This window comes from Acomys russatus, chromosome 3, assembly GCF_903995435.1.
Source record: "Acomys russatus chromosome 3, mAcoRus1.1, whole genome shotgun sequence".
In the NCBI taxonomy this organism is placed as follows: domain Eukaryota; kingdom Metazoa; phylum Chordata; class Mammalia; order Rodentia; family Muridae; genus Acomys; species Acomys russatus.
Genome location: NC_067139.1, coordinates 75573920 through 75585830, shown reverse-complemented (window position 1 = coordinate 75585830; position 11911 = coordinate 75573920). Strand labels below are relative to the sequence as shown.

The window sequence follows — 11911 nt, the reverse complement described above, 5'->3', positions numbered from 1 at the left end:
GGGGCATGAAGATTGTAAGTTCAAGGCCGGCTTGGACAGCTGAGTGATACCTGTGGATTAAAAAAATCAGAAGATGGCTGGGAGGAAAGATGAGTGACAGAGCACTTGCCTAGCTTGTACAAAGTGTTGAGTTTATTATCTAACACAGGAAATAAAATAAATGTAAAATTAGATAATATTTTTAATTAATTTAAAGCTAGATCCTGCACAGCCAAGGCTACACAGAGAAACACTGTCTCAAAGAACCAAAACCAAAACCAAAAATTAAGCCTAGTTTACTATTGAATGACTGTTGTTATGAATTTGATGGGATCTGGGCCTTCAAACTAGAACCTTGTCTCAAAACACCAAACAGAAAACACACAATGATCACCACCACCACCACACACCCAGCCCTCTGCGAGGCCTGAGAATGTAATTATCTTTGTGATACGGTACTTCCTTAAACTACACAGTCCCCAGCGCTGTGAAAATACAAAGTGAAACAAACGCGTTATCAACTCGTGTTCTTACTCGTCATTCCCTCAGATTTTTTTTTTCTCACTAGAAGGAAATAAAGTTTTAGCAAAATCAAGTAATGTAGTGGTTTAACCGGTCATCGTTCAAATGAATGTTTTTGAATAATATGAGTAGATCTCCTGTGGGAGATTTAATAGGTAGTCAACCCATAGCGGACTTTATTTAACTTGCTTTATTTAACAAATTCATCTTACAGAACTTTGTTGGTCTGCCTCTCCATGCCAGGTGTTGCTCCAGGCAGTAGGACGCAGCCGTGAGGAAGACAGACAGGCCTCCTGGCTGGCACACATGCCCAGCTGCAGCTCATCATGTCTTTTGGCTTCAGCGCGGTTAGAGCTGGGGTTGCGTTGGTTTTGATGTGCAGTCTTTATGAGTCAACTGAAGACTCTCTCCCCGAACTGAGCCCTCAGCAGTATTTCAGCACCCTGCAGCCGGGAAAAGCCTCACTAGCTTATTTTTGTCAGGTTGGTAAGTATCTCTTCCTTATGTGACTCTTGTGATACTTATTTCACCGTAGTAGTCAGTGCACTCAGTGGGAGCTTCGTGTTGCCTGTAACTGTGTGTGCTGTAACGCTGCGTCTGTGACCTGAATCCAGAGCATCCGTGCTTTCCTCTGTTTCCTGCCGCATCTGCTGTGATGCCGTGGTGATTGCCTTCTAAATTTAGTGTGGGGATTAGATGGGCTGATGCACATGCTTGCTTCATAGAAAACACTAGTTCAGGGTGTACGACATGTCATTGGAAACTTGTGCAGTCGTTGCTGGAATATGCTGGAATATGCTTTCTTATTCTTTCCTTTACCATGTAGCTGTTTTGGCAGCTTTATAAAAACTGGATACGTAGTTTTAGCGGTGATTTAGCTTAACATTTTATATTCTGAGTTAGCTATGTCATTAATTAACATGAGTTAATTAACATGACTGTTGAACATAGTTGTGATGTTTCATTCAAGTCCTCATGCCAGTAACAGTACAGTTGTATTGGAATTACCAAAATGAATTCACATCTCTACTCATTTTTGTCTTGTCTTTTCTTTCTTTCTTTTTTTTTTTTTGGAGACAGGGTCTCAAAAGACAGGTCTGGACTCTCATTGTAGACCAGGCTAGCCTCTAACTCACAGAGATCCACCTGTCTCTGCCTCCTCAGTGCTGGGATTAAAGGTGTGTGCCACCACGCCCGTTTGTCATTCTTTAATTATATTTGTGATTTGGTATTTTCAGTCAATTTGAAAGTTTGTATGTGTGTGTGTGTGTGTGTGTAAGTATACTGTGTGTATGGTATTAAATTTGGAGGAATAATACCACATTAGATTTAAACATTAAAAAAAATAGGCTTAGCATTTTATTATGAATGGAATGTCACAAAGTTCCATATTGCATATTGTACTAGGGTAACCCTGTAGCAGCTTTAGTTTTTATCGCCAAGGATTCTAACTCCCCTGCTAAGTCTGATGGTTGTGCACTTAACAGACTGTGGTTGCTTGCTTTAGCCCTTCATGGCTCCCTACTTTGCTTTCAGTGTTACTCTGGTCTGGTGGACTGTCCAGCTCTCTGTTAAAGGAAAGAGCTCTGGTACAGATAAGCTGGGGAACAGCATGGTGTGTTTGATTTGAGTGGAGTCTAAGTACTTAGACCAGAGCACCATTGCCACACGATCAGGGCTGGGAAAAGAGCAAGTGTGTCCTGCAGCATCGTAAGGCTTCCCTCAGCTTCAGTAGCCTCTGCACCTTTGTTGACTGTGGTGTTCTTGAACTTTGGCACCAGTCATTCATGCCACTCTCAGCCTCACTAAACTCCTTATCATCCATGCCCTCACCTATGAACCAGTGCACAAAGGCCTTGCTGCCGAGAACTGCTCACAGATGCAGTTGAGTAGCTCCTGGATGGCAGAACTGTTGCCAACGAAGGTGGGGGCCATCTTTTAGGCCCTGTGACAGGATGTCATACATGGCCACCTTCACGTTGTTGGGAATCCACTCCATAAAGTAGCCGCCATTCTTGTTCTGGATGGCCAGCGTCTGCCTGTCCACCTCCTTCATGGACGTGGGGCCCCAGAAGATGGTGGTGACAGTCAGGTAGCAGCCGTGGCCTGGGTTACAGGTGGCCGTCATGTTCTTGGCTTTGAACTTCTGCTGTGTGAGCTGAGATACTGTCAGGTCCTGACTGCGCTGTGCTGTGAGGTGGGTGAAGCCAGGCTTGAAGAAGTGCAGGTGTGGGAAAGGCGCTGTATTAATGGCCAGCTAGCACAGGGTGGCGTGGGGCTGTCCAGGGTGAGGGGAGGACGTGACACTGCTCATGTTTGCAGATCCCAGGTTAAGGTCCCCATGGGTGGGTGGAGCCTGTGAAAGCAGATGCGGTAGAGGACTTCCTGGTCATTGTCAAATCATTAGGTCTCACCATGTTCTCCACCAGCTAGTGCACCAACCGTGTGGCACTGCAGGGCTCCACCACGGTGTCTGAGGCCTTGGGTGACCGCATGACATTGAAGGTGTTCATGTATCGTAGGGGTACTCCTCTCGGATCTTGCCGACGAGCAGCATGCCCTTGCCTGAGCCTGTGCCACCACCCAGTGAGGGCATGAGCTGGAAGCCGTGCAGGCAGTTGCAGTGCACTCCTTCACAGTGGTCCGTGGCCCAGTTGTTCCCACAGGAGATAAAGTTGTCAGGCTGGAAGAGCTGCCCCAGAGGCCTAGACCTCTCATTGTCCATGGTGCCTGGCTCCAAGTCCACCAGGGCAGCGCTGGGCACATGCTTCTGACCGGATGACTCATTGTGGTGGACACAGATCTTCTCCGGCTGCAGCGCTGAGCCGCCCACACAGCCTCCAGCCGGCTCATTACTGCTCTGGTTCTCACACTGGCCTGCCTGCATCTGCACAGCCTCCCTCTTGGCATCTGCGCTGGGCCAGTGGCTCTCCTGCTAGCAGCATGACACAAATGTATTTATTTACTTATTTTAAACAAATACTTTAAAAAGTGTTTAAAGTAACTTATAAAATTAAACCATACTATGATAATAGAAATAAAAATAAGCAACAGGGAAATATGTTTACTTAGTTGTTTTGAAGGCTAGTTACCGAATAATAAAATTTTTGTGCTCAGATTTTTACCTTTAATTTTAAATGTTCATCTTTTAAAAGGGCGAATTCACAACTATTCATCCCGCCTTTCTTGTTTTAGGTTATCTAAGTAATTCTGTGTTTCTCGAAGAACTAGAAGAAGCCATTAGACCTCTCCAGGACTATGGGGTTTCAGTTGCAAAGGTAACATAAGCATGTACTTACGGTGATAAAATATTGGTGACAGACATTTACAATGCTGTGACTGCAGATCTGAAAACATGTTAGCTTCAGACCTTTTTCAGAACTAAGGAAAACGTGTGTGTGTGTGTGTGTGTGTGTGTTCTTGGTTTCTTACCTAAGTTTAAGTAGAAGCACAGAAAGATATCATCAGATGATTGTGCAGCAGTGCATAGAGAGGAAAGAAGCTGGTTAAATCCCTCAGCTGTGAGAATATAACTGCATTTCACAGCCTGTTGTTCCAGGGTATTTTCAAGCCGGTGGTGGGGTTTTGTTCTCCTTTGTCTTATAAATATTTCACGACAGCCACAATTCAGCTGTTTATTAAATTTCTATTTGTATATATGGAAGGAACAAAATGAAGGTAATTAAAAATTTTTTGCCCATCTTTTCTGTCTATAATTGTTTATGCTGTAGTTTGGGACATTTTTAGAATAAGCAAGTCAATTTGAAGATTAACATTTCTTTTTCCAAAAATGTTCAAATTTGCCATGGAGTTCTATGGACAATTTATACATGTATTGGATTAAGTAACATGTAAGACTTTACATGAGAAGTCGCCCAAATGGCTGTAGCGCTTTCACATTAGTGTCTACTGGCTTTGTGCACACATTTATTCATTCCTCGCTTGGCTTCCACCCTTCTCCTGGAGATGGCTATTGTCCGTCTTGTAAGCAGGCACACTTCCTAGGCAGGAAAAGAATGTTACATCAGCACTTATCTCTTGTGAACTTTAGGAAAGATTCAAACTAAAATGTGTAAGTTATGGGTTAGTGATGCTTAGTGGCTTGTAGCTCCAGTTGCCCTTGCAGAGGACCGAGTTTAGTTCCCAACACCTGCATGGCAGCTCACAACAATTTGTAACACCAGTTCCAGGGACTCTGAGGCCTTCTTCCGGCCTCTGCTGTCACCAGGCACACATCTGCTACACATACACATAGATACAGACACTCATGGACATAGAATAGAAATAAACTTTAGAAATGAAATAGAAAATGCACACGATACTGAAAAGCATGGCCATGCTGTTTTTCTAGTAACAGACAGAAAAGAGCCTAGAACTGTGTATCTAGCAACTGTAAGAGAATATTAGGGTCTGTGTTTAGGCTGTCACTGTAATTAGCTGACGTTTTGGTTTTATGGTCAAGAGCACTGAGAAATCCCAAGAGAAGATGTCTTTAGATGACAGAGCCCTGTGTTGAGTGTCTTTAGATGACAGAGCCCTGTGTTGAGTGTCTTTAGATGACAGAGCCCTGTGTTGAGTGTCTTTAGATGACAGAGCCCTGTGTTGAGTGTCTTTAGATGACAGAGCCCTGTGTTGAGTGTCTAGATGACAGAGCCCTGTGTTGAGTGTGTTTAGATGACAGAGCCCTGTGTTGAGTGTGTTTAGATGACAGAGCCCTGTGTTGAGTGTGTTTAGATGACAGAGCCCTGTGTTGAGTGTGTTTAGATGACAGAGCCCTGTGTTGAGTGTGTTTAGATGACAGAGTTCTACCCTCTTTGGGAAGGATATACCATAAATATGGGAATCACATCACATCCACAGATCATGTTAGTAGGTAGAAGAATGTATTCATTATAATAAGGGATGTACCAATCCAGTCCCATGTAAGGGATATGAAGGCTTTTTCCTACGTGTTGAGCTACAAGTCACAGTGGTGTTAAGGAAGAGTAGCATTTGAGAGTGTCCCAAAATGTTAGGGTTGATCAGACAGGTAGGTGAAAAAAACACCAAAATATAAATGTCTTTTTGGAGTGTGTAAGACCACTGAGTTTAATTAGGGTTGCTTGAGTGATGATGACCCGGGTTATCTAGTGAACCATGTTACTGGTAGTTATACCACTGAAGAGAAGGGCTGCTCCTGAGTGCTCTCTCGGCAACCATTAGCCCATAGCCACTCCACCATGGTGCTAAAATGTGAGTGGACTGAATGTTCCAGTTAAGATAAATATTCTCAACCTGGGGAAAGTAACCAAGTTCAACGTTTAAAAATGAGTCTAAAGCTGGGCGTGGTGGCGCACGCCTTTAATCCCAGCACTTGGGAGGCAGAGGCAGGTGGATCGATGTGAGTTCGAGGCCAGCCTGGTCTACAAAGTGACTCCAGGACAACAGCCAAGGCTACACAGAGAAACCCTGTCTTGAAGAAAAGGCTTCACACAACATTAAGGTGAATTAAGGAAAAAGATATACAAACGATAACCAGAATAAAGTTTTTGTCACAGTGTTTAAAGTTGGGTTTAAAATAAACAAACAAACAAACAAACAGCCCTTTAGTGGTCTTTGAATTTTCTTTCTCTCCTAACCAGTCCATCGGTCACTAGCTTTTATTTTTAAACCTTTTCAAGCCCAGCTACTCTCGCATCGCTCTTACTCTGCTTGTCATCATGTCACCGAGGGACCACAGTGCCGTCCTGGAAAGGCCTGCTCCTTTCACTGTCGTCCCACGACAGACTTCTCTTTCTGTGTGTGGTCAGATGTGTCCCGTTACACAGAGGCAGTTGCAATACATCAAAACCCTGAGCGTCATGGAGACTGCCTCGTCTGTGACTCCCTTTCTGTCTTTTGCCTTGTCTCTGCTCCTGAAGCACACAGATGCCATTACCACAGGACCCTTGCAGATAATTTTTACTCCATCCACACATTTATATATTTATATATGTTTCCCTTCAGTTCTTGGCACCAGTGTCACCACCTCAGAGGAACCTGGTTTCGTTATCTATCTCAGATGCTCAGCTGTCTTCTGTATTTACTGTTTATATGCATTGTATTTAGCTTCACATATTAATTATTTAATGTTTATACTTTTAAAGTGTAACTTCAAAGTTTCTGATTTGGACTTAACTGTATCTCCAGTGATTGAGATAATGGTATTCTCCAGACTATGGCGAGCGAGTGCGTGGATCTCTTGTCATAACATCGAGCAGTCCTATAGCTTGGGTTTAAAATTAAAACCTATGTGCACTAGAGCTCTCTTCATTATAGTTGACTTGACTCTAGCTTTCGGTTCCTTATGTCTGTCCTGTCAGTTCCCCTTTCATACTTTTTTTAAAAAATGATGTTCCACAGCTTTCATTCTGTTTCCCCAAATTCTGCATAAATAAATTAAAACAACAACAACAACAACAACCCTACTCCACCAAGGCAAGTATTCAGAGCAGAACAAGTTCCTCTCCAGCCTTTGTTTTGGTTAGTTACATGGTGGCCATTCGTCTCCCTAGCTGCAAGTGTGCATGCTTCCTTCGTGGCTTTCTTCCATGTGGTGATGTGTGTGCACACTCTTCATAGTTTTCTTTCTGCACTCGTGATCAGCCTCCAGGTCTTCATGGCTGCCCTCTAGGCCTACGTCCTCAGCCTGTACATGGCTCACTGCCTCCTGACAGGTCTCAGATGTTACCCCCACGTGCACCTGGGTTGTGAGCAGCCTGGGCTCGGTGTGGACGCTGGCTTATTCTTTCTGTTACACTGTTTTAGCAAACAGTGTGAAGGTGCCTGTGCTTGTGGTTGCCACTGGTATTCTACGTTCTTATTGACAGATAAGCTGTCAGGCTCCTTTTCAGAACCTGTCATTGAATTCCCATGCAGTGACATCTGCCAAAGTCATGTGTCCCCTGTGGTCATCCTCACCTGCTGCTGTGAGGCTAAAAAAGCTTTCTAATAGGACACTGTTTTTTTCAAAGCAAGGTTCAGTTAGTGCAAGTAAAGGGGTTGATGGACTCGGGTTAGAAAACCAGCAGAGCTGCCGCACTGTGCTCAGGCACTGACCCTTTCATGGACCCAGCTTAACTTCAGTCTTTCTGTTGAGTATCCACGCCACCCTCAGCCTCTGCTTTTTGGTTTTCTTTCATGGTTGTTTATCTTGCCTTAAGCATTTCCTTCCTGTTTTACTTTTTACCTCCTGGTGTTTTTGCAAAATTGAGTTAAATATAAACTTGCAGAAAATTAAATAATCACTTCTAGCTGTGAGAACTGTTTCTTTCTGGTTTCCTTAAGCGTGTGAGTGAGCAGTGAAAACGTAAGTCAGAAAAAGTCAGACACAGAATTTAACCTGGAAATGGGCAGCAGTGTCTAATTCTCGTTGTTTGACCCTGTGATACACACCTTAAACCTTAAATGTAATTTTCTTAAAGGTTAATTGTGTCAAAGGAGAAGCATCAAGATACTGTGGGAAAGAAGAGGGTTTGATGAAAGCGTATTTATTCAGGTAAATTCTCTTTGGAATGGGACACACTAACACAAAGCAACAGTTTTAGACTACGTAAGAGGACATGCATAATGCATCACTAAACTGGAACACTGTGGCCTTTAGTGAGATCTTTCAAAGTTTAGTAGAAAGTCTAAGGAGTAGATTTGCCATTTTGAGATTTAATTTCCTTCTTTACAAAAGCAAGGGAGTTGAGTACTGCCTGAGGCGCTTCTGTGAATTCCCGCTCAGATTATCTGGTAAGAAGTGCAGAGCAGTGTTCTGAGTGGCTCTGCCAGCTCCACTTTGGGAATCCTTTTCTTCCTGAGGGCTCTGCTGGTTCCTCTGCCCTTGAGTCAGTTATCTTCTGAGGAGTTCCATACACTTTCAAGTCCTGGAGATGTGGCCTGGGGAGTAGAGAGAGCCTGTTTGCTCAGGAGACTTTTCTTTCTTTCTTTCCCAAGCCAATGTGGAGACCTGGGTGCGATGGACAGGTTAGTGGGAAGTCTCGTTGGGATGCTTGTTTCCCAGTACTTTTTGCCAAGTATAGGTCCTAAATTTTTCCCATACTTCTTTGAGTGCATACACAGTATATATTTGCATATGTTATCTACCAGCACTCTGGAGGTGTATAGAGTACACCGATAAGGCACAGGCTATTGCATCAAGGAATTTAATGTGCTAGATAGGCAAGCAGCTTGTAGCTTAAGGAGATACCTGTATAACTTGTTCTTAAAACTTTTTCCAGAGGCAACATACTGCTCAGAGAATTCCCCACGGACACCCTGTTTGATGTGGACGCCATTGTTGCACACGCTCTCTTGTGAGTACAGGGCCTGTTTGTTCATTTGTCTGTTGATCGGCGACTTCACTTTTGGGAACCACCTTGGAGATATTTAGAGTTTCAACATTTCATGCATATCACTGGTTTATCATCTCATATCGAAGATCCAAATTTTTTTTCAGGGACAAGGAACACAGGGATACGTGCTTCGTATGAAAGTAGCTCTCTTAGCTGGACCCGATCGACGGCCATATGTATATTCTTTTGGCTTGTCAGTTCAGTGAGTGCTTGATAGATGCCTTAGTTTGTCTGGGTTGCTAAGGTGAAATCCACAGGTGAGGTGGCGTGGAACGTGGAATTTTATTTTTCACAGCTTTGGAGGCTGGGAGTCCAGTGTTAGACTATTGGCAGATTTGGTGTCAGGTGAGGTTCTGCTCCTCATGGAAGGCTGTGCCCTCTCATGTCCTCTCATAGCAGAAGGAGCCTAGATATCTGAGCTTGCTTTGGTGAGGCTGTTGCGGGCCATCCTCTAGAGAAGACTGCTAGAAAATCCTGTATTAGCTGGCCAGTGTCTACACTGGGTGTTTGGGATCCTGGTGTAGCACCAAACCTTTCTGGGGTGAGCTTTAAAGCACAAAAATCACATTCTGGGTTGACAGACTTCAGTTAACAAGAACAGTCAGCCAGAAGCCGAACCACAGAAGGCAGAAAGCAAGGTCAGTACATTAGGGACGTTCCCAGACCTGTGGACTTCGATGGATTAGGTCTCTCTTTTCATTTTGGCAGGCGGTGCTGTCTGTGCACTGCTGAGTTTTATGGCCTGACTGGCACTTCCATCGTGGAGTTAGTTGTGTTAGGGTCTGGAGGGGTCTGTTACAAGGCTATTAATCTCAGCCATCATGGGTCTACTTTCATGATCTAATCTTCCCTCAGAGTCCCACCTCTGAATTCCACCACTTTGGAGGTGGGTGTCATGTGCATCTCAGGGGACACTCATGCCAGGTGGTGGGTGGTTGCACTTAGATGCTCAGCTTTGCTATGTTCCCTTGGATTTTTAATGTGCTTTGTTTCCTTCTCACACTAGCCTGATTTTTCCAGGGTTTATAGTTGTGTGCTTGCTTGGTCAGTGCACAGAGAGTCACGGGAGTGTTTACTGAGGATGACCTCAGTTCCCTCCGGGGAACATCCAGGCTTGGGATTCAGGCTTACCTGGGCTTTGTTCCTGTAGTCTACCGCTGACTTTAAAAAAAATATATATAGGGGTTGGGGATTTAGCTCAGTGGTAGAGCACTTGCCTAGCAAGCACAAGGCCCTGGGTTCGGTCCTCAGCTCTGGAAAAAAAAAAAAAAAAAAAAAAATATATATATATATATATATATATATATTTCAATTATATAGGTCTACTGCCCCTTAAGGCACTTGCCAACATTTTTTTCTCTTTGGCTTCCCACTTCCTGTTTCTTTCTTACCTGAAAAACTAGGTGAAATTTAAGATATAGGAAATTGAAAACTTATAGGTGCTAAGTTGTGAATATCACTGTTCAAAGAGACATTTAATTGCTCTGTCCTAATAATGTATTCAAATATGAAATAGGAAAGGTTCTGGAAATTTCTGACAGCCATGAGCCCTGTTAGGGTTACTATTAGCTGTGACAAAACACCATGACCAAAAACCAAATTGAGGAGGACAGGGCTTGGCTTGCACTTTTCATATTGCAGTTCATCATCAAAGGAAGTCAGGACAGGAATGGAAACAGGGTGGAACCTGGAGGCTGGAGCTGATCAGAGGCCACAGGTGGACGAGTTTTGCTTCCTGGCTTGCTCCCCATGGCTTGCTCCCCATGGCTTGCTCCCCGTGGCTTGCTCCCCATGGCTTGCTCCCCGTGGCTTGCTCCTCGTGGCTTGCTCCCCACTGATCACTCTTTAAGACAATGCCCTACAGCTGGAGCTTAGGCCTTTTCTCTCTCTTTTTTAAAAATATTAATTTATTCATATTACATCTCAATTGTTATCCCATTTCTTGTATCCTCCCATTCCTCCCTCCCTCCTGCTTTCCCCCTACACCCCTCCCCTATGCCTGTGACTGAGGGGGACCTCCTCCCCCTGTATATGCTCATAGGGTATCAAGTCTCTTCTTGGTAGCCTGCTATCCTTCATCTGAGTGCCACCAGGCCTCCCCATCCAGGGGACGTGGTCAAATATGGGGCACCAGAGTTCGTGTGAAAGTCAGACCCCACTCTCCACTCAACTGTGGAGAATGTCCTGTCATTGGCTAGATCTGGGTAGGGGTTTGAAGTTTACTGCACATATTGTCCTTTTCTCAGTTGACATCTCTTCCTTTCAGATAACACTAGCTTGTGTTAGATTGACGTGGACGTAGCCAGGACAGGCCCCCTAAGGCCTTTTTCTTTTTAGAAAGTAGTTTATTGAGATATAATTCATGCACTGTTCAATTTATTTAAAGTCTAGAATTCTGGAGTTTTTAGTTTATTTACTGATATACACAACCATTACCATGGTCAATTTCAGTTTTTTTCTCACTTTAGAAAGAACCCTGGCCCATTGGCTCCCATCTCTCTATGTCCCCTAGAGAGGCCCCCGTATACTTTGATTCTATAGAATTTCCAGCTGTGGACATCGAATAGTACCCAAAGCCGCCTCTCGAAAGATGGCCTTGTGAAGAAGGGGTCACATGCGGTTCAACAAAAAGGCAAAGTAGAGGACATGCTACTGTTCTCAGGAAATTTCCAGTTCTGCTGGGGTACCCTCCCTGCAGTAGGTATCTTGAACCTGGAAATGGGGGGTGAAAGAAAAAGACTTGATTGTTTAAGGGATAGGGGGCACTAAGTTTGCCTTTCCTTAAAGTATGAATCCAGGCTTGACACCTGATTTCAGAGTGGGTCCACACTAGACAACCTCGCGGCCAGGTGTTTGAGACAGCGGGGCCCTAGGTCAGGAGAGGCTGTGGGTGCCGAGGATCTGCTTACCTGAAGTGCTGGCCGAGGACATTGCTGGTGCTCGGCTGTTGTGGTAGCGGTGAGCACAGATTCCACATGTGATTTGCTCACATGCCAGACTCCTGTTAGGCACTGAGGATGCAGAGCACACTGGAGGAGGTAGGTGTAGAAGTC

General features: G+C 44.3%; 1 protein-coding gene and 1 pseudogene across 1 annotated transcript in view; one reads left to right on the top strand and one right to left on the bottom strand.

Annotated features, from left to right (window-relative positions):
• The first annotated feature begins 719 nt into the window (after positions 1-719).
• The window catches only part of Txndc16 (thioredoxin domain containing 16), a 67824-nt gene continuing 56632 nt past the window's right edge, over positions 720-11911 (top strand). The window contains exons 1-4 of the mRNA XM_051142927.1: positions 720-987; positions 3697-3779; positions 7944-8017; positions 8745-8819. Coding sequence (XP_050998884.1) covers positions 828-987; positions 3697-3779; positions 7944-8017; positions 8745-8819 — 392 coding nt within the window. The 5' untranslated portion in view covers positions 720-827. The remainder of the gene's footprint in view (positions 988-3696; positions 3780-7943; positions 8018-8744; positions 8820-11911) is intronic.
• On the bottom strand, positions 2174-3346 carry LOC127186894 (tubulin beta-5 chain-like; annotated as a pseudogene).